Genomic DNA, 23,621 nt, shown 5'->3' on the forward strand with positions numbered 1-23,621 from the left:
CACAAACGTTCTCACATGCACACATTAACACACTCACATCTTCATTCTCATACTCTTTCATGCACACAGATACTCAGTCTGACAACACACTCACTCATTCCTCTCATTTACCCCCAGACTCTCACTCAATTCTCCTCTTCCACACACACAGTAAGTATAGAGACATCAAACTGAACACCCTCCATTGCCCAATACTTTGTCAAGTAACACAAACCCCGGCAAAAAAATAAAATAGACACCTAGAACCTTGCCATACCATATCATAACAGTACTAAGCCTCAGGACTCAAACAGCAGCAACCTTACCTATGAAAAAGCAGCAATGCAAATATTATACCAGGCCCTAGAACACTAATACACCACCTACTGTGGAAAAGGAACAAGCCGCACTGCTACAAATCCCTATAGAGAAACTACATGCTACCAGAAATACTGCATCTCAGTTATACAAAGGCAGAACACAGCCCAACCCTTATCTGATACAGAAATAACAGACTACAAATTAGAAATACAAACATGCAGACAAAAATAAAATGGAAAGTCCAAGAAAGCAGACTCTGAACAATGAAATACTGAAGAAAGAACAAACTACAAATATATAATGCACATTCTAATATATATATATATATATATATATATATATATATATATTATACATATATATATATGTACATATTTTTTACCTTTATTGTCTTATCTTATTTTTCTAATCGGTTGGTCCCAGCCTTTTTTTTTTCCACATTCCCCTTCTCAATCTTTTCTTATTTCCTTTTACAGGATCTCTTTTCTTCTCTCTCCACCCATCTTCTTCCCTTCCTCCCTCAAACATACACCCATGCACTCACTCTCACATGCTGTCTCTTTCTCTTTCACACACAAGGCTGTCACTCTTACTTGCTGCTTCTCTCTCACACAGACAGGCTCTCACTCTCACATGCTGTCTCTCATACACATAAGCTGTCTTTTTGTCTCTCACTTACTCACACAAGCTCTCACATGCTACCTCTGTCTCACTCACACAGGCTCTTACTCCCACATGCTGTCTCTCTCACACTTATATACAGACTCTCAATGCACTCTCACATGTTCTCTCATTTTCACACACACACACACACACACACACACACACACACACACACTCTATCAGGGCCTCCGCCTCGCCCTTGTCTCTGGGCCTCCTCTTCCTGGGCCACCCTGGGATGAGGTCCGTGGTGGCCCTGCTGCCAGGCTTCTCAGACCGCTGTGAGATGGACTCCACAGCGGCCCTGCTAGAAGGCCACTTTTTTCGCCACAGGAACAGATGCTGCCCCTCTTCTTTGTGCGGGACGACACTCCTCCTTTCTGCCTGTGCAGCTCCAGCACCTTTTTCTTCCAGGACCACATAAACAGGAAGAAGGAGGAGCACCCAGAGTTTTGAGGGTTGGCTCAGAGACCCGGCAATTCCTTCAGATATCTGGATTTTCTGGATCAAATCCGGAGAGTTTCCAGGTATGCCCGCCCTGTTCTGGTCTGGACTGCCACTGACCTGTGCACAGATCTCAGGGCTCTAACTGCATTGTCCTTGGAAGGTAGTAAGTGCAGGGATGCAGTCAGCTTGTGACTCCGCACTCACTAGCACTGTAGTGTTCCTGTCCCCTTCAGGGTTCCATGTATTAGGAAGAACTTTGTGTACAGGGCCATGTGCTGACCTTGTTCCTGTGCTCATTGCTTTATAATGACAGAGCCTGAGCTCTACAAGGGAGGAGAAAGGACTGGAGGTCTAGGCCCAAAAGACTGATGATAATCAAATTAGTTTGGAGGCAGGCTTGCCAACTGGCTCCAGATTTGCCCAGTCCTGGGTTTATGCCATTGCATGTGGGGACTTACTTTTCTTAGACATCATGTCCCCGCATGCAATGGGGTAAATCCAGGACTGGATCAACTCTTTTGGGTGAATCTGGAGCCAGTTGGCAACCCCATTTAGAGGTTTGGAAGGTAGAGAGGAGGAAAGGAGCACAAATTAGAAGTTGGGGTAGGAGGGGTAGAGGAGCAGCAGGATTGGAGTTTGTGGCAGGATGGAAGGCTGATGGGGTGACAAGGAGCAAGAACTTTGCTGCCCTTACAATTTTGCCACTTTATGCATAGGCCTGCTAGACCTGTGCAAAAATCCAGGCCTGTACAATTTTCTATGCAGATCTATCTCATGCATATTCATTAGATATATCCTGATAATGATACTGGTTTTGCAGCACTTGAGGATTGCAGTTCGAGATCCCTGATCCAATACCTCTGTTTCAGCTACTATCGTGTGATATCACTAACCTCTGTTAATCTCACCTTTCACTTTTAGTGCGGCATTAATGTTGACAAACTCATTAAGCAGAAGAAAAAAGCCATCAAAAAGCAGAAAAGAATGCAGGAGAAGGCTAAAAGTCAGGCCAAGAGAGCAGAGGCTGGAAAGGTAGATGGTGTTACCTATTGCCAATAGAGACTTCAGGTTTTTCATCAGAATTGTATCATGTATTTAATATCTTTTTTTCTCTTTACCATTCATAATCCAAGCATTCCACGTATTCTAAGTCCACGCTAGACCACAAGAGCTATGCATTGCTTTCTGCTGACCTGGTTTCTGGAAGGCGTTACTGACAGCTACTGTGAAGCACTCTATGGAGACAAATTCAACTCTAGACCCATCTCTCTTCATCAGGCAATGCAGCTAGCACCTGTGACTGAATAGAATGGTCAGGTGGAGAACATGATTGACCTGGTTAAAGTAGAAACCCTTACAATAAATTAGTCTAATCTCTGAGGTTGGTATTCAAAGGACTTTGTCCGAGTAACTTTTAAGTTACTTAGACAAACTCCAAGATGTGAACATCCCACCTCATCAACTAACTAAATAGTACCTGGGTAGCTTTTTACCCAGGTAAAACTTAGCCGGTAAGAAGAGAGAGGGTGGGAGAATTCTAGGGGTGGGCTTACATGTAGATGGGTAGCACTGATATTGAGCGCTGTCCTGCTGAACTTATGCAGGTAAGTATGGTCGGGCAAAAGGCTGACCTAAAGTGATCCAGATAACTTTATCTGGATCACTTTAGATACACTGGTACCTTTACCCAGGTAACTAACCACTTGCCACTTCACTCAATATTGCCCTCTCCGTGTCCTGGTCAAGTTGCATAATCTCCTTTAAGTTATCCAGTTTAGCCTGGTAAGAACCATTATCATGCACACAGCACTCACAATTGGGGAACATCAATTCTATTATTTTTATACCAGCACATATAGCTTGTAACTATAGATACCCCAAATGCTAGTTTTAGGTGTGGATTCACCGAGGGACTCATATAGAGAAAAATGTGATATGAAATTTGAAATGGAAGAGCCATCACAAACCGAAGTACAAAAGCATAAATATATGAGCTATTTAAGATGTTACACTACTACATGATGTCTCATGACTTTTTATGATAACTCCATTATGAATATGAAAGCTTGTGGTAAGGTTTACTGGAAGAATTCACGATGTATAGTATGAAGTCACTTGATCAGTAACTGGTAGGGATGTGAATCGTTTTAGGACGATTAAAATTATCGTCCGATAATTTTAATATCGTCTTAAACCGTTATGGAACACAATACAATAGAGATTCTAACGATTTATCGTTATAAATCGTTAGAATCGTGAGCCGGCACACTAAAACCCCCTAAAACCCACCCCCGACCCTTTAAATTAAATCCCCCACCCTCCCGAACCCCCCCCCCCAATGACTTAAATAACCTGCGGGTCCAGCGGCGGTCCGGAACGGCAGCGGTCCGGAACGGGCTCCTGCTCCTGAATCTTGTTGTCTTCAGCCGGCGCCATTTTCCAAAATGGCACCGAAAAATGGCGGCGGCCATAGACGAACACGATTAGACGGCAGGAGGTCCTTCCGGACCCCCGCTGGACTTTTGGCAAGTCTCGTGGGGGTCAGGAGGCCCCCCACAAGCTGGCCAAAAGTTCCTGGAGGTCCAGCGGGGGTCAGGGAGCGATTTCCCGCCGCGAATCGTTTTCGTACGGAAAATGGCGCCGGCAGGAGATCGACTGCAGGAGGTTGTTCAGCGAGGCGCCGGAACCCTCGCTGAACGACCTCCTGCAGTCGATCTCCTGCCGGCGCCATTTTCCGTACGAAAACGATTCGCGGCGGGAAATCGCTCCCTGACCCCCGCTGGACCTCCAGGAACTTTTGGCCAGCTTGTGGGGGGCCTCCTGACCCCCACGAGACTTGCCAAAAGTCCAGCGGGGGTCCGGAAGGACCTTCTGCCGTCCAATCGTGTTCGTCTATGGCCGCCGCCATTTTTCGGCGCCATTTTGGAAAATGGCGCCGGCTGAAGACAACAAGATTCAGGAGCAGGAGCCCGTTCCGGACCGCTGCCGTTCCGGACCGCCGCTGGACCCGCAGGTTATTTAAGTCATTTGGGGGGGGTTCGGGAGGGTGGGGGATTTAATTTAAAGGGTCGGGGGTGGGTTTTAGGGGGTTTTAATGTGCCGGTTTTGCGATTTTTCGATTTTTCGATTTTTCGATTTTTCACGATTTTTCACGATTTTTCACGATATTTTACCCCCCCAAACGGCAACAATACGATTCCCTCCCCCTCCCAGCCAAAATCGATCGTTAAGACGATCGAGGACACGATTCACATCCCTAGTAACTGGCTTGCTAGGTGACATTGTTAAGGGAAACAAGGCAATATTGCTGAAGGGTTAGATTGCATATTTTACTTCTTTTCTTCTACTTGTCCTGATTGACAGGTGATGGGACAAGACAACAATGGCTTTATGAGCACTGAGATGGAAACTTATTCAAGGACAATGGCACAGGTCTGTAATAGCATGGACAATGGTGCTGTCATTCAGCTGTGAACCTGGTTGGGGTGGGAACTATCTAAGGTAAAAGCTACTGGTGTGGTAATATGGAGAAAGGTGTCACTGAAATTAGAACACATTATATCACAGAATGATGCAGTATGTTATATAAACTCCAACTGTATATACAATACTTTTAGAAAGCTCTGGAAAGCTTTTCTTTTCAGAAAAGCTTTTATTTACCAAGTACTGTATATACTCATGAATAAGTCAATCTCATGTATAAGTAAAGGGTATTTTTGTGCCCTAAAATTAAGATTTATCTGTCACCCAAGGACAAGTCGAAGGTAAAAGCTAGGGGGCTTATAAAATGGTAAAATCATACTAAGAAACCAACCAATAACTTAAGAAAATTGCTTTTATTTATTTTTTAAAAGCAGAATAAAGTGTCTCATAAGAATCATCATTTAACAACTTAAGAAAATATCACTGCTGTATGAATCCTTGCCTCCCTCCCCCATGGCTTTCTCTCCCATATGAATCCTCTTTTATTCAAATCCTTCCAAGTCCAATTCTTCATTGTCTGAATGAATAAATCATGGAGCTGTTCTTTGGTGATGCCATCAGTGTAAATGTTGTCTTTGCTGTCTCCATCTGTTGAATCATCATTCATGCTGATTCATCTTTGTCTTCCTAGATGGCATCATCTTCTGATCCATCCATAGCATTGCTAATCCCACATTTCAGGAATGATTTCTTGACCATTTCTGGTGAAACTGACTCCCAGGCATCCCTTACCTATTTCACTGGTTTCATCAAGTTCCCTTCTTTTGTTAACGTTGCTTGACCAGAACACATCCATTGTTGCCACATATCCCGCAATTGGTCCTTGAAAGCCTTGTAGAGACAGATATCTAATGGCTGGAGCATTGATGTCAGACCTCCTGGAATCACTGCTAATGTGATCACCATTTTCTTTGCATCGTCCTTCACATCCTTTGTTATATGTGCGCGGAACATATCCCAAACCAATAGTGACTGTTGTTTTCTTAGCCCCACGCCTGGTCACCTACCCCACACATTGCACAGCCACCGTTTTGTTCCCTCCTCATCCATCCAGCCTTAAGGATGAATCCGAACAGTTATGCCTGCTGGAATTTTTAGGTTCTTCGGCATCATTTTCCTCTTGAAAATTACCACCGGACACAGTTTTGTGTCATCTGCCAAGCAAGACAGGACCACTGTGAAATGGGTCTTTTCATGATCAGTTGTTTTTACAAGTATGGCATTCTCTCCAATTCCAGCTACAGTGAGATTGCCAGGCATATCAAATGTCATAGGCGTTTCATCTATATTACCAATGTTATTCATATCGAAATTACTCTTTATTCTCTGTTAAATAATGAAGTTGTGGAATGAACAGATTTTTTCATCAAGCTCTTAGGCAGTTTCTGTGAAATCTTTGTACGCTGATGAAGGCACAATCCATATCGGTTCAACTACCGTGAACACCAACCAGATGATGCTATGAATTCTTTCAGACCTTCGCTTGCTGAATATTTTTCTTCTTTTGCCATTTGAAAGGCACAAATCCTAATGCTCGAGCGAGTAACAATGTAGCCATTCTGTCTGCATTCCATTATCCAGTCATTCAAATCCTTTTCCAGTCCTTCAAAAGGTGCAATTTTGAAACGTAAGGCTTTCTTTGACTTTGGCATTTCTAGCAGCTTTTTTTTTATTTTTTTCTCCACTCTCTGATGAGTTTTTCACTAATATAAAATTCTCTTGCAGCTACACAATTATTGGCCTCCTTTTCACATTCTATAACATTCAGTTTCAGTGATGCGTTGTAAGATGCTCTCTTTTTCTTCGCAACAGTCATTTTCCTGAGGGTAAGAAATCATTATTCTAATGGCTTTCCCTGCTGTCTGAATCCTTCCCTCCCTCCCACATAGCTGACCCTCCTGTCAAAATCTTTCCCTCCCTACCCCATGGCTGTCCCTGCTGTCTGAATCCTTCCCCCCCCCCCCCCTCCCAATTCCTTAACTCATCCACTGCTATCTGGACAACGACAGGCCCTTGCTCAGAAACGTCCTTCCTCCTCCCCCTGCCCCGCTTGGTCTCCTAGTGTAGCAGTAGGACAGCTTCTCCCCCACAACTTCTCTGGATCCCTCACTGCTGCTGCTATGAAGACAACGTGAACTTGTGGTCATTCAGGCACGCCCTCCTTCCTTCCCCGTGGGTTCCCAGTGGCACACTTTGAACCGCGTGGTTCTAAGTGCACTAATCAGATCCTAGCCTGAGGGGGGGGGGGGGAGGATGTGCCTGCACAACTGCAAGTGCCATTGTACCGGCATTATGTGGATTACCCGTAAATAAGATGACTGCGATTTTAAGGACCGGTTTTGGGGTTAAAACTTTTCAACTCAAACATGAGTATACACGGTAATTTTTGAAAGTGCACAGCATTATGGACAAGATTATCTGCTCATATTTATTTAAGTCTTGTTTATTTTTTTAACAGTCCTTTTGTTTTATGAATGTATTTTATTGTGCATGCACTATTGTGAGCTGCTTGGAAACAAGGATAATGCAGCATGCAAATTTTGATATTTGATAATAAATAAATAAACATAGGTAGTACCTTAGGTAAATTTGAAGATGGCTAGAATACTTTATGTAGTTTTATTGAAAGTGTTTCTCTGCCGAATCAAAGCATGCTATAAGCATTGGACCTTCATATTGTCATGTGAATGCTCCTGTGAGTGACCTGAATGTCATTCCTGCCCCACATGTCAATTAAAATTATGCTTTATGCCGATACCATACAGTGAAAACAGAATACAGAGCCTTGCAAATGTTCATGCTGCAGTTGATACTAAGAAAACAATTTTCAGAATTATTTTGAGCAGGTTTAACTTAGGCAGATAACTTATCCAGCTAAGTAGCACCATTTCATCTATTGCGTGTGCACAACTTATCCGGCTAAAATCTTAGCCAGATAAGTGACTTATCTGTCTAAGTGGCAACCGCTGAACATAGCCGGATATTTATCAGTCGCTACTTAGCTGGATAAGTCCTACTTATCTGGCTAAGTTGCTTTTGAACATCGACCTCATTGTATACTTTGTACTTGTAGTGATTTTCATAGAGAAAATACACATGTGCTTTCCCGTTTAAAACTGGTGCCATAGACCATAAGTAAAAAGTATACATTAATAGGATAATTTTAAATTGAACATGCGTGCACCCATACACGCACATATCGGCACATGAGCAAAGATACGCTGAAATTTTAAATTGTGCACGCATTTGCCTGCGTGTTTTAAATGCGCCAACCAGGCATAAGTGTGCTCCTAATTTTAAGAGGTTAATCGAGCACATGTAGTGGGTGTATCTTCCTTAGTACTTTGTTGGCTTTTACGCGCGTATATAGGTGGATTTTAAAACATGCTCGCGCAAGGGACAAGCCAGTTTTTCCGATTAGTCCATCAGTTTGCCCAGTTAATATCGAGTTCTTCCAGATCCCTCTGGGTCTTCATCCTGCATGCCCCCCCCCCAGTTAACCCAGACCCCTCACCCTGTCCTGTAAGTCCTAGAGATCGACAAGCGTGTTCCTTATCAGGAGCAGCAGTAAAATACATGGATATCTAGCATTTTCGCGCTGCAAGTTTCGTTTTTAAAATTTGGAGTTACGAGTGTAAGTCTTGGTCCCTCCCAGAATGCCCATGCCTCACCCCTTTTCTGCCCCCTTATTCCTCACGCGCACACGAGTACATATGCGCATATTTTGCAGCTTTTTCAAATCCGCTTTGCTCACGCGGCCCACATATGTGCATATGTGGGCATTTTCGCAGGACCAACGTTTTCAAAATCGACATGTAATTCTGCATCAATGTGGGCGGCTTGAAAACTGCCACTTGAGAGCAATTGTCAAAGCAATTTATGCGGGTAAATGGTAATTTGCCCACTTAAATTAGCAGCATTCTTACTGGAATGATGTGAAAGCTGAAAATTCTCCAACATTCCGATTTTTGGCCACATTGAGAGGGGGCACTCCTGGAGGACATGTTTAGGTCAGGAGAGGAAAATGTATTCACATAAAAAGCAGGAGGAAAAAGTTTCAAAAGGAAAGTATGTGTGTATTTTATCTTTGAAAATCAATGCATAGTCTGAAGATAAAAGGTCCCCACACAAAACAATTGACTCGCATTATTGGACAAAGACTGTGTTACTATCCAGTGACATGAGCTATAAAATGACTGACTACTCCAGTAACCGACACTTAAAAAACAACTGTCAATACAATGTTTGACCTTTAGAAAAACTGGCTTTCATTAAGCTTAGTATATTTTAGGTGGGAGTGAGCTGGCATCCTGTGTATGTCTAACAGTGCTACAGAAATGATAAATACTAGTGGTGGTAGATGTGGTAGGTTTCAACTGAGAGAAGCTTGAATTTTGAAATCCTGATTCCTGTTTCCTGCCAAGTTCAGCCGAGCAGCACAGTTCTCATGTCTGGGAGCACGGAGAAAGGACACAGTCGAAAGTAAATTGATAGCATTTAAAATGAAGCATTGCCCTTGGGGAATTGTTTTTTTTCAGGAGAGACAATTTGTGGCAGTAATCAGTGACATTGTATTGGATCCAGAAACCCAAGCCAGGGACAGGCATGAGACATCAGAGGAACCCACGCTGGACTCTCTGGGCCTAAGTAAACCTGACTTCCACTCCCTCATCCTGGACTTTGCCTCTGTCAATTTTGTGGATACTGTCTGTATAAAGGTTTTAAAAAATGTAAGTTAAATTAAAAACTGCCAACACAAATGTTACTATGGTATAAGGTACATTGGCTATTGAATAAAAGCTAAGCAAAGAAAAATTAACAATGGTAACTGCAACAATAAAGATTTTAGAATTTTTGAGGAGGTTCTTTCAAAAGTGCTATAGTTTGACTTTGAATTTTTAGACAGAGAGGAATCTATGGTCTCTATGGCAAATGCCCAGCACTAGGTAAGTCTTATAATCTGTTATGCTTCTTCTTTGTAATAGGGGGAATGAAAAACGTTAATTGTAATGCCCATTCTTTTCTTACACATTCACCAAATGCAATGTGATATCTTTCATTTGTGCTATATCCCAGATTAATGAGTAAAGAAAGTTGGCATCATAGCTGCAAACCATTCAGTCAGGGGCTGGAGAGACTACTGATGAATAATGATTTTAGAAGTTCAGAGGTAAAAAGCAAAACCAGGTATTATAGATACAAGACTGATAGCATTGACCAATGGGGAGAGAAGCATGTTCATATTTCAAGGGCGAGCTATTCAAGTTTAATAAGGACATTAGAATTTAAAAGGTGAATTTTAAAAGCCTGACATGTGCCAAAACCAGGAGATACGTGAATATGTTGGGTCGGTGCGCACCGAGCGGATTTTAAAAGCCGCCCGAGTAAGCGCGTATCTCCCACTGCACGCACAAACGAAAAGTTCCAAAAAAAGGGTAGAAGCATGGGCGTGGTCTGGGCAGGGCATGGGCATTCCTGAATTTCTCACTGAAACCATCCTGTAAATCCTTACGCACCCAAGCGTGCACAAGGGTCTCCTACCATGTAACTTTACTTCTGCTATGGGTGGCGTGTGAGTCATAAAACAAAAATATGTCAGCAGGGTTTTAAGGGTCGGGGTTAACCGGGGAAAAGGGAGGCTATTAAACAAGGGGGTTTTGGAAAGCCTATCCCTTGCCTGGGCGAACTGGGAATGAACTGGTGAAACTGGCAATAGAGTGGACGCTTGCCCCTTTTGAAATACCCCCGCTTATGCAGTGGAAGCGGGATTTGCGCACACATGCGCGCGCCCACTTAAAATTGCTCGCACATGTGCGCGCGCTAAGCTTATTTCGTAACGTGCGTGCATATAAGCGTGTATGTTATAAAATAGCCACAGCCATGGGCGCATGCCGGCAATCGCGCCCACGTGCCTGTTTACAAGTTATCGTGTAAGGATTTGATAGGAAAGTTAGAGGAAGGATTCTTTTGCTAAAATGTGCTAAACATTCAGACTTAACAAATTTGCGGCTGCCAGGGGAATGAGGAATTATGCCTTGGAGTGTCAGCAGAACTAACCACATGTGTCATTTGGGAACCCTTGTGTCATAGGTTGACCATCAAAATTGATGCCACTACAGCAGTTGAACCCTATAAACATGCGTCCAACAGTAATTCTAGTGTGATTTTTCTCTGGCAAGCATTCTGAAACCATTCTGTCACAATAAGACTTATCTTTACATTCTTCACTAGGCATCGCCCTTTCCATCTGCTCAAGGTTAGAATAAAGAATCCTTTTTAACAACTGCATTGATTTAGAAATGGAATGTGATATTTATCCATCAATGGTGTAGCTAACGTTACCATGAATCATAAAAGTGATCATTTCAAATCATGATAGGACATCATTGAAACACAATATTGTAATATCTGAATTTTCTGTTTGTTTTTCACATTTCAGATTTTCAGAGATTTTCATGAAATTGAAGTGGATGTCTATCTTGTTGGGTGCCATGGTAAGCAAGAAATGCAGGTCCCTTTTAGAAACTCTGAGTTCTGCACACAGTCAGCGTTTCAAAAATAGTCTACAAGAAAGATAATCCTTTAGATGAAGCTTAAATGACACTCATTCTTTGACAAAGAAAGGAGTCTGATGCCAACCATGTCATTCTAATTGGTTACTGTTGGTGCAGTACATTCGTACAATGCATGCTGCTTTTAAAATAGAAAATTGGAAAGGCTCATAAGCTCATACTCAATAATCTACCCTACAGTTTGGTTGCCAGCCCCTTCTACCAACTGTTCTCTGTTTCCCTTCATCACGGTTTGTACTACTGGAACTTACTGTAAAGGAAAGGTACTCCTTGAAAAATTAACCTTTTTGTCCCCATAAAAAATTAACCAAGTAATTTGCTATGACTAGCAGTTTCTGTTCAAGAGATATTCAGATTTGACATAACAGAGAAGCTGTATGTCAAGTTTGGGTTCCATTGGATGAGTTATTTAAAGAAACTTGAACAGTGTCTGTCCGCATTGGATGTGGCTCAAGACAATGTTGTCACTCACCTATCAAAGTTTCTCTGAGTTTTTGGGTTTTTTTTAATATAATTAAGTTTTACAGTAATCATTTATGTATCTTTGTAGCTTCTGTCATTAACCAACTGGAGATTGGCAATTTCTTCTGCAAAAATATCACAAAGGCTCAGCTCTTTGCCTCTGTCCAGGATGCTGTCACTTACCTTTCAAATGAACATGACCAGAACACCACCCAAGAAATCACAGTGAGTGCTGATATTGAGACATTATATTTTTGGCCTATGCTACAATACATGCTGCCCTAGTAAGACCTGGGGAAAGGAGGCCTAGTGCTGCACTCCATTTTTCCCTAGGGAATAAATAATTGCCTTGCACATAATATCCTCTCTTTAGGGCAGGGTTTCAATGACATTTCCTCATACTCCACACAGTAACACTCATGTAATTGCTGGTTGAGCCAAGAATACAGTTCAAATTCCTAATATTGATTTTTAGATGTGTGTACTACAATTTTTCCGAATACCTAACATCTTTACTTTGTTGGTAAAGGCCTTCGCGGGAATTGACATCTTTCAAGCAGGTGTTGCTAGAGGTTCCTTTTTTTAAAGGATTACAGATTAGTTCTGTCATACCATACAGCTTTCAGCTATTTTGGGCTCAATTTATGGAACAAATTGCCAGAAGAAAGAAGAAAAGTTTCTTAAATTCAGAAAGCGGGTAAAATACTGGTTATTTACTCTTGAGTGAAGCTGGGAGTAAAACTGGAGTGAAATAGAATGGATGAAAGAGGCAGGCCAGGATTTGGTGGGGATTTTAGGTTTTTTATTTATTAATTTATTTTAAAATGTTTCTAAACCACTTACACATACCTGGGAACTCTCTGGATTTGGCCGGAAGACTCAGGTTTAGAGTCCCAACTCTTAAACATCCTCCCGGTTCCGTGTAGCTGTCTTTTTCTGTAGCATAGGGTAAAGAAATGGCAAGCACTAGAACGCAGGAGAGGCAGGCAGGAAGCCAGGGGGGAGAAGCCTCTCAGCCTGCAGCTGCTTCCTGACCTCTCCCTTCTGATTGGCTCTGGGTAGCGTAAGAATTCAATCAGCAGTGAAAGGAGGGGAAACAAGGGCTGTACTGAGGAAAAGCTTAGGTCCTCACAGCAACTATGCTGGCCAAGAGGGTAAAGAATAAGAAAGAGTAACTGTGTGAGGATAGTGAGAGGAGAGGGCAAGAGTGTGTGTGTGTGTGTGTGTGTGTGTGTGTGTGTGAGAGAGAGAGAGAGAGGGGCAATCAAAAGTTGATGGGGAGGGGAAAAGAGTAAGGATGAGAAGACAGAGGGGTAAGAGAGAGCAAAAAAGGGAGATTTATTTTATTTATTTATTTGTTCAGTTTTATATACCATCATTCGGTGCAGCCATCATAACGGTTTACAAAAATCAAACAGAGAATAAACCATTAAAAACATTGATGCATACATTAATAGTGGGAAATAAGAAGGGATCTGGGAGAGGTTGGTGGAGAAAAAGGGAGCATAAGGAAAATATTTGAGTTAGGATCGCGCGAACCTCGGGGGTGTCCCCCCTTAGTGAAGTCATCCACTTGCACTTTAAAAGGTCTTTCTTTGCTAACCTCTAACATGTTAGCAAGGAACTCCAACAGGACTTGCTTCGGCAGTCCACGATACTTGCAACAATCTGAGTCAGCGAGGGGAGCCTGTCCCCACTGCTCGGCCTTTTCAAACTTACCACAGGGGCTCCGCTCTCTCTTCTGGATTTCAGATTGCCAGAACACTCGGAAGACTCCTCATTGCCTGGAAGCGATCGCGGACGTGAACACAGTGGGGTACATTTTATTAAAAAGCACGAGCGCGTGCTTTTGTTCGCGCACCAGACGCAAACAAAAGTATGCCGGATTTTATAAGATACGCACATAGCCGCACATATCTTATAAAATCCAGGGTTGGCGCACTCAAGGGGGTGCACATTTGTACACCTTGCGTGCGCTGAGCCCTGCACACGCTGCCCGTTCCCTCCGCCTCCCCCCACCTTCCCCTCCCTTCCCCTACCTAACCCACTCCCCCAGCCCTATCTACACCCCCCCCACCTTTATTCCCAAAGTTACGCCTGCTCGAGGCAGGCATAACTCGCGCGAGCGGGTCAGCTGCTGGTGCGCCATGTTCCAGTCCGGGGCTGGTCTGGAGGCCGCGGCCACACCCCGGATGACGTGCCGCCGCAACACGCCCCGACTCCCCCCCCCCCCCCCAGGAAAGCCCTGGGACTTATGCGCATCCTGGGGCTTCCACGCACTGCCGATCCTATGCAAAATAGGCTCGGCGCATGCAGGGGGGGTTTGGGGTAGGTTTTCAGGTGTTACGCACGTAACCCTTTGAAAATCTACCCCAGTGAGTTCTATTACATAGGAATCGGTACTCGCTCCACAAGGGCCTACCTTCCTATTGTTCTGAAGACTCCCTTCCGTCCAAGATGTTATTGCAGGTACAGAGATCTAGAGTTACATTGGCAAGATTACAGATAGGAACCGGTACTCGCTCCACGAGGGCCCATGTTCCTAAAATCTTTTACAGACTCTCTTCTACTCTAGAAGCCATTTCATATACAGCAATTGTGAGACTGTTTGTGGGACTTAGTGCTCGCCTATGGCTCCTGTTCCTGAATGTACTGAAGACTCTCTGTGGCATAGAGACCATTGCCGACATCTACTATTGTGAGTGTACCATCTTGTATCCAGTATACCCTGTCTACTCACTACTTCTAGTCTCTCTCTACAGCTCAGCGACCCAGAGATTATATTCCAGTATTAGGACTTCAGGCTTGCCGAACACAGCGACTCACTACTGCCACCTCTGGTGGTCCAGCTTCCAGTCTAATAAAGAACTATTGTGTTTATCTCATATTCTAGCCTAGCCGGTGGTTCCTCTCAGGATCTCCTCCTGGGGGCGCTGTCATCTGCCATCGGCCCAGGGATTCACCATTTCCTCCAAGTGGTCATTCCTTTCACTATTGTCACCCTGTGGGAGCCAACCACTACAGACCACTAACTCCGCTCACGCAAGTATTATATAGACCGCTACTCATCTTACTTGAGACTTGCCAGCAGCTTATATATACAGATTGCTACTCCATAGCGGAGGCATGATAGATTGCTATCTCAGTAGCGAAGTACAATATACCTATTGTTAGCTCCTCTCCTCAGAAGAGTATCATTATACAAGATTGCCAACTCCTTTTCCTTGGAGAGTTGATCCATAACAGATTGCTACTTCTTAGCAGATTGGTATCAGATTGTTACCTCCTTTCCTTACAGGAGCATCTAACAGCAGTTCGCTAACAGCTAACTCCTCCCCTCTGGAGGAGCAGGTCATGTCATATCGTTACTCCTTCCCCTTTCAGGAGAACAGCAGAACAGCTTGCCAACTCTGCCCTCCTGGCGGGGTGAGCGACAGCAGATTGCTAACTCCTCCCCTCTGGAGGAGGAGAGCATAACAGATTGTCATCCCCGCCCCTTACACACAGACAGAGCCAGCCCATTTACACCTTTTCTTTCTTAAATGGTGTCCCAGAATTCCTTTGGCTTCCTCCTCTGCTGACTATGTAAAGTTGTTCTCTGGGCTGGCTAAACAGTACAGCTCTTTTCCTAACCTGCCAACAATCAGGCCGATTCAGTAAAGCGAACGCCTGCTCTCCCGGCGCGCGCACAGGCCACTTGCCTGTGCGCGCGATTCAGTATTTAAATTAGGTCCAGCGGTAGAAACGGGCAAAAGGAGTGGCAGCTGTCAGCGGGTTTGACAGCCGATGCTCAATTTTGCCGGCATCGGTTCTCGAGCCCGCTGACAGCCACGGGCTCGGAAACTGGCAAAATTGAGCATCCGGTTTTCGATCCGACAGCCGCCGGCCGACTTCAAAATTTTTTTTTTACTTTTTTTTACCCTTCGGGACCTCTGACTTAATATCACCATGATATTAAGTCAGAGGGTGCACAGAAAAGCAGTTTTTACTGCTTTTCTGTGCACTTTCCCGGTGCCCGAAGAAATTAGCGCCGACCTTTGGGCTGCACATTTTACTTACTGTGGCTGGGCTGCACATTTTACTTACTGAATCGCGCGCAAATACCTAATAGGGCCCTCAACATGCATTTGCATGTTGAGGGCCCTATTAGGTTCGGCGGGTTGGACGCGCGTTTTCCGTCGGAGCGCACTGTACTGTATCGGCCTGACTGTGAGTGCTAGACGCCAGCACCTGCAGAACATTTGTCATTCACAGGAGAGCACACAGGGGTTTTGATGTATTCTTATATCCTTTCACCTTGGCTGCGGCAGCTTGCAGTCTCTGCAGGGCTGAGAACCCCTTTTTGGCAGGTCCAAAACACATTACTCAAATCCAGGTGCAGCTCGGTCCTCATTTAAAGCTCCAACACATGATAAGCTCCTGGGGGCAAGAACCTGGTTTATAGTAGCTTGATAATGCTTTGATAATGCATTGCCAGGACTTGTTGCATGTCTTTGATGAGTTACAAGTATGCATACTAGAACAGGTGCGTCCTAGCTGGCGTAGTGGAGATTTAAACACCCAATTGCTGCGGTCTGAACAAAGATGGATACATCACTTGAAGACTGTAAATCCGAATGGACTCAATGCTAGCTTGGATTTACAAATTTTTCTGTAAAGAATAAATTCTCCGATTTGAGCCATGAAATTATGTCAGTTATGACATAGTCGGGTTCTATTGGTTACGTAGATTTGTGTTGCAGGATTTAAACTGACGCTTATCGGCAAAATGGTCTTTGTTCTTATTTTGAAAAAAAGCGGGAGACACGTTGTCCCATGTAAGGATCAAAACATTCTTTTGCCAACAAAAAAAAACGAAGTATTTAAGATTTATTAAATTATTTTCGATTTGTTTTGAAGGGTTGGAATATGTATGTGAGAAGGTACAACGAATATCCATTATAAGATGATTATACTAAGGCTCCTGATTAAGTGGGAAATGCGAAACCTCGGCTGTTGTCGAGCCAATCCAGATGAGTTTTTTGGATATTAATTTTTTTAAGAATTACCTCTATTGAGACAGTTTACATAAGAAGTATCGTCAAATTTATCCTCTATATATATTGTGGGGAGGTATTATTTACACCGCTCAAAGCTGCAAATGATTGAATAGACCGGGCGGTCTCTGAATATTTGCAGAGGCACACTGACAGGCTTGCTGATGCGGCATTTGAGATAATATACAATATACATTTTTTTTTATTACTGAAACTAACATTGAAAAATATATAAAACAAGACAAAAAGACAAATAGTGAAACAAATTGTTTTGGCAATTAAGTAGTGAAATTATGCTGTATTTCCCTTTTCTGTGATATCTTATAGTAGCTTGCTACATATAAAAACCTGAACATAGCAACATTCTAACATGAGGCCAACAGGCCATAGCAGAGTCAAACTGAAACCCCAAATCACGAACTGAATTGGCAAAAGGAATAGTAACCCCTTCAAATGACAAACTGGAGCAGGAGCTTGGAAGAGGTTGCTGCAAATTCCACGTGACTTCTGTTTTCTGAAGATTTAAAACCAATTAGCCACCATCCAGGATTCTATTTGCTCTAAAGAAAGATTTACATGTAACAAACTTTTAGTAATATCAGTTTGTAAAAGAAAAAAATTGTATATCATCGCCATAAATTTTATATAAAGGAATAAACTGATCGAGGCTTGGGCAAAGAGAACATAAACATTAAAAAGGGTAGTGGAAAGGACAGACCCCTGGGGAACACCAACCTTAAGCTCCTGCCAGGTAGAATGATGTTGTCTCCCAGCAAAAAAGAAGCAAACCAGTAACACACCTGCCCTCCTATTCCTAATTCACCAAGCTTTTGCAACAAACAGTATCACGTGCGGAAGAAATATCCAAAAACACAGCAGTAACCACTCTATTGGTATCAGTTTGATGAAGCAAAAAATCAGATAGAGGGGGGACAGCGAGAGTGGTGAAGGCAGTGAGAGTCAGTGCACTGAGAGAAGCGCATCCCCTTATGTCATCTGTGGGTGCCAGCCTACTACAAGATCCACTCTCTTGCGGCATGTCTGTCGGGGAGAGTGAGTGGAGAAGGCAGCGAGTGTCGCAGCTATCGGGCTGTCCCAGCTGAGAGAGGCATGTACCCTGATGATATCTGTGGGTGCCAGCTTCCAGTAAGATCCCCTCTCCTGCAGTGACTGCCACCGGTGCACCCCTTTGCACCATTTTTGTCTCTTCTCCACCGTTTTGCTGTTAATCCTCTGAGTTATGGGTAAGAAGAGGAAGGGGTCAATTTGTTTTCCCCCATCAAAACCAGCTGTATCCTCTACCCCATTGCAGCCTACTCTAGAGGAATTTAACTTGTGACAAGGTATTGGGTAGAGGGCTATTAAGCTAGGGAACTTGTCAGCTGTCCTAGATGAGACTTATGTTTCATTAAGTTCAGAAATCAGGAATTCCATATCTCCCATTACTGATGCAAGTCAAAGCCCGAAGCATTACATTAGGTGACTCACAGGAGGGTCCTGCAAACCACTTCACTCACCCCCGACATAGCCAAACTTATTCTGCAGTCAACACACAGCCTCCTGCTCTGAAAGCTGCCCAGTGCGGCCCGAAACACCACCAGCCATTGCTCTTGCCACCATCCCTTAGGCACATGTGCACACATGTGCAAACATTACATAAGCCCCACAGTGGGAAATGCTGAGCGGCACCCTCCTATGACATCAGGCTGATTAGCCTACTTAAGCAAGGCCTCGGCAACGGGTCTGCCTTGGCAGGGCATGTTGCCCTTGAGTTCCTGGTTCCTGTGTCCTGCATTCCTGATTTAGTCCTGCCTTGTCTCTTCAGCCTTGTCTCATCCAGCCTTCCTTGTCCAGTTTTGCCTTGTATTACCAGCCTCATCCAGTGTCTTCCATGTGTCCTCGTCCACCCTTGCCCTGACCTTCGGATCTGACCTCTTGCTTGGTCCTGACCACGATTGCCTGCTGCCTGGATCTGACCTCTTGCTTCGATCTGATCACCCTTGACTGGTGCTGCCCTGACCTTGGCCTGTCTCCGATTATGTTAGCCTGCTGCCTGCCCTGACCTTGGCATGCCATTGGACTCTTGCTCTGGCCACCGCCCTAGGGACCCATCTAATACCTACCAGCCACTAGAACCCAAGGGCTCAACCTGCAGGGGAAGTGGCTGGTATAGACGAAGCTCCAGTCTGTCCCGGTTCAGGGCGCGTTCACTTATGAGGCTACGTCAACTATGTCACAGCACAAAGGGCTCACACCCATGCCACCATTCACAGGAAGGTTGTTCACTCAAGGGATACACCAAATGAAATAACTCATAAGGCCTATTGAGTGAACTATTGAGTTGTTTAGCATAAGAATCTTTCTTAGACAAATTAAAAAATGTCATGTAGGCCTTACATGCAATCTGAAATGCCTCAACATTTTCTGAAGTATTATGCTTATGCCATTTACTTTCAGCCTTGTGCATAGCTCTTTTGGGGTAGATATTCCAAAGCCATTTAGACAGATAACTCACAAGTTAACCAGCTAAATGGCTTAAATGGCATATTGAGCCTCTTATCCAGCTAAATTATAGCTATATAATGTAGTTGGATATAAAAGGGGCATTTTGTGGAGGGGTCTCGTTATCCGGGTAACTTAGCTGAATATTGGCTATATCTGGCTAAGGCCTAGATTCATCAAAATGCTATACATTTTTTCTAGAGAGAGAGTGAAAATCTTTATAAGGCCTTCTTAGTAGTCAACTATTTATATCATTATAGGGGGGCCAGCTAATAACTCGAGGTGAGGTTTTGGTAGTGGTTTAGGGTTTTGGGGCCAGTTTGACATGCAGAGTGAGACCTACAAACAGCACAGTACACCTTGGTGAAAATTTGACATCATTTGGAGTGAGGAAAGACTCACAAAGAAATTTCTACAATGCTCTCTCACCCTAGCTTGTTGGACTCTATACCCCCCCCCCCCCCAAAATGGCCCATTTAAAGTAAAATAAAAAATATTGGCACCAGGAGGAAACCCCCCCCCCAACCCCTGCTCCAACTTTCCCTTAAATTTGAAAATTTTAACTTTCGTGGCCCTCAGAATCCCCCCCAATGCCACCCCAACCCTTTCCCTTCTCCTCACCCCGTACCTTTATTTAAAGTTGATGTCCAGGATCGCGATAGTCTCCTACGGCGATCTGGGCCCAGCGTTTCTGGGGACCCTTCTGCCATTGCTAGGCAACTGCGATGTAGGCGTATGCGATGATTTTTTTTTTTTGACTGGACCGAAACTTAACTAGATATATTCTTTTTTGAATATATATGGTTGTCTAAAGTTAAACGACTAACTATAGCCGAATAACTTTATTCATATCCGGCGATATTCAAAAAAATAACCAGTTATGCTTCAAATTATACAACTATGGTTAGTCAGATAACTTTAAGCAAGTATATTCAATGGGACATTTATCCCGCTGACTATATGGGACAAGTTATCTGGCTAACTGTCAGGCCGATGTTAACCCGATGTTAACTCGCGATTGGACGCGCGTTTTGGACGCGCTAGCTTTATCCCTTATTCAGTAAGGCGTAATAGCGCGTCCAAAACACGCATCCAACCCCCCCGAACCTAATAGCGCCCGCAACATGCAAATGCATGTTGATGGCCCTATTAGGTATTACCGCGCGATACAGAAAGTAAAATGTGCAGCCAAGCCGCACATTTTACTTTCAGAAATTAGCGCCTACCCAAAGGTAGGTGCTAATTTCTCCGGGCACCGGGAAAATGCACAGAAAAGCAGTAAAAACTGCTTTTCTGTGCACCCTCTGACTTAATATCATGACGATATTAAGACGGATGTCCCGAAAGTTTAAAAAAGTTAAAAAAATAGAAAATAAAATGTGAAATAGGCTTGCAGGTCGAAAACCGGACGCTCATTTTGCCGGCATCCAGTTTCCGAACCCGTGGCTGTCAGCGGGCTCGAGAACTGACGCCGGCAAAATTGAGCATCGGCTGTCAAACCCGCTGACAGCCGCTGCTCCTGTCAAAAAAGAGGTGCTAGGGACGCGCTAGTGTCCCTAGCGCCTCTTTTTATTGCCGGCCCTAATTTTAATAAATTAAAATACTGTATCGCGTGCACAGGAGAGTGGCAATCGCCTGCTCTCCCGCGATTTTACTGTACCGGCCTGTGTGGCAGGATAACTTGTCCACTAAACATCCTACTAAATATGGATCCTTTTATATCAATACCAAGCGAATGATCTCTAGGATATATGTGATGTATTGATTTTGTTGTTTATTTTGAATGATTTGTTTGTTCCTTCCTTTGATGGTTTACTCTGTAAGGTGTGTAATAAAATTTAGATATCTAAATCGTATTCTTTCAAAATACCCAGGCTTTGCAAGAAGAAGGAATTGAAATTGCGTAAGCAATTAAACTTAATACTGTGATGTCAATTCGATGTACTGCCCTTACAGTATTATTACTGGAACGATGCAAATTTAGGATACCTATATAGCGTTTTTCAAACTGGTAAACAGAAAGATTATTTGATGGATACTGCATTTTTTAAGATATATGGCTTAATACAAATATGTAAGTTTATTGTTCTCTACTTGTCAAACTCATTCAGTAACATCTCTTTTTAAATCTGACCTTTATTAGGTTCTCTCTGACACGAGGCTGTAATCAAAGGAAATTGCACTCATGGAAGCACATTAGATGAGCTGACTCTCCTATCAAAGGTTTCTTGATGTTTAAATCTGACCAGCTGCTTCGATGTTCCTGATCTCAGCAACTCTTAATCAGCAAATAATTAACATCTGCTCTTTTAGATACCAGAAGAGACTTTAAAACAGTATTTCTATGAAACAGGGAAGTCAGTATTTTTATACTGAGCAAGAATGTGTTAAGGGCTAAGTGCACATTGCTAACCGAGGACCATTTACTGTCTGACTTTTCACTCCTGACTTAACTCAAACCAAACATGGAAAAATAGTGCTTCCCTCTCCTTCTCCCTCAACATGAAGCTTTCTGCATCTACGTTAAGTCTAAGTTTCAAATCAAATCCACAGTATGCTCCCTCCCTCACTACCCCAAACTTTACGACATTATGTTACCATTTAATAAACATTAAGTAGCTTCACAATTATGTGCAATGTTGTATGATGATAATGACATCATAAGAACACAAGAACATAAGAAATTGCCATTCTGGGTCAGACCAAGGGTCCATCAAGCCCAGCATCCTGTTTCCAACAGTGGCCAATCCAGGCCACAAGAACCTGGCAATTACCCAAACCTCCAAAGAAGAGTGCCAACTTCAGATACATTTATTCATTGGATTTACCTTCCTCCATTCCAAACAGGTTGGCCCATGACAGTGTACAGCAAATGAGAATTTAATACAGCAACATTATATAGACTAAAATCAGAATTAAATACAATAATCAATATACCAAATAGACAGAACGTTAAAACATACAAAACAAAACAAAACAAACATCATTGACAGCATGCCATTTAAGCAAGGGGGAGTAGGGAAGAGATGTAAAGGGCTGCTGAGGCATCTGGGATATTAACGCCTTTGCCCCAGCACTTTTCCTTCCTTCCCCTCATGCAGTTCTCTCACCTTTAAAGTGTTATTTTATGCTAAATAGCTGAAAAGTCAATTAGGTTCAAAGGCCCCACGATATATAGTGATAATTACCCAGAAAAAGACAAAAGGAATTTAATTTTCTAAAAAAAAAAATCCACTTGTTTGTTGTATTTAGAAAACTGATTATATCAAAGTGTTTCTTCCACCTAGCTGATTTAAAAATTGACTAGAATGCAGTTTCCTGTATGGTACTAAACTATATTATGCTCCCTTAGAAAGTTAAAATGTATTTTAATAAAAGTTGACTTTTTGTATACATTTGTGATAAAGAAGAGCACGGGGCCCTGCTATCCTCCAACTTATTCTTGCTCCATGATGGGACAATGTGCCCTTACAGAGTATTGGAGTGTTTACCTGGGAGCTATTGTTTTCTCTAAGCTTCCGATTTTTTTCTCCTTCTCCCCATTTCTCTGAAGCATAAACCCCTTGTTTCTGGGCTTGGTTTTGTAGCACAACCAACTGGTTGGCAGTCCCCCCCCCCACTGCCCAGCCATTCCCTGTCTTACTGTACAATTCTGTAATCAATATTGGTTCCTTAAGGGAACTGGCTCAAGGGCTCCTGTGTGGCAACAAACTCAGGTATCAGTCTAGCTGGCCAAAAGACAGGACTAGCCTAAGCATGACCAGTAGCCAATTGTGATCAGAGCATGTCACTTCCCCCACTTCACCAGCATGGTAAAAGATAAGTTTACAGAACTAAACTTCATACTAGTTTGATTAACTACTAATTTACTAGGCCTGATCAACGTACAAAGCTCACGTGACAAAACCTTTTCTTCCAGTAAATGCTGGGCTGCCTGCTTGTGATTACTCAGCGACTTGTAAAACCTTAGTTTACTGGTTAAACATTTTCTGACACACTCAGTTACTGCACACATTTAGCAGATGACAGTGGGAATGCATTCTTGTAGGTGATGCCCCACAGACAAGAGAATTGTCTGATTATAATTAATTTTATGACCTCAGCTACAGATTGGAAGCTTACATTCTACTTTGTTCAGAAACTGAAGCTGTTTCCATAT

At 43.2% G+C, this 23,621-nt stretch overlaps 1 protein-coding gene across 1 annotated transcript in view; it reads left to right on the top strand.

Annotated features, from left to right (window-relative positions):
• Positions 1-22,175, top strand: part of LOC115089425 (solute carrier family 26 member 6-like) — a 79,494-nt gene extending 57,319 nt beyond the window's left edge. The window contains exons 14-19 of the mRNA XM_029597518.1: positions 2,329-2,439; positions 4,771-4,839; positions 9,429-9,620; positions 11,330-11,384; positions 12,013-12,149; positions 21,606-22,175. Coding sequence (XP_029453378.1) covers positions 2,329-2,439; positions 4,771-4,839; positions 9,429-9,620; positions 11,330-11,384; positions 12,013-12,149; positions 21,606-21,629 — 588 coding nt within the window. The 3' untranslated portion in view covers positions 21,630-22,175. The remainder of the gene's footprint in view (positions 1-2,328; positions 2,440-4,770; positions 4,840-9,428; positions 9,621-11,329; positions 11,385-12,012; positions 12,150-21,605) is intronic.
• Positions 22,176-23,621: the final 1,446 nt, after the last annotated feature.

This window comes from Rhinatrema bivittatum, chromosome 4, assembly GCF_901001135.1.
Source record: "Rhinatrema bivittatum chromosome 4, aRhiBiv1.1, whole genome shotgun sequence".
Lineage (NCBI taxonomy): Eukaryota > Metazoa > Chordata > Amphibia > Gymnophiona > Rhinatrematidae > Rhinatrema > Rhinatrema bivittatum.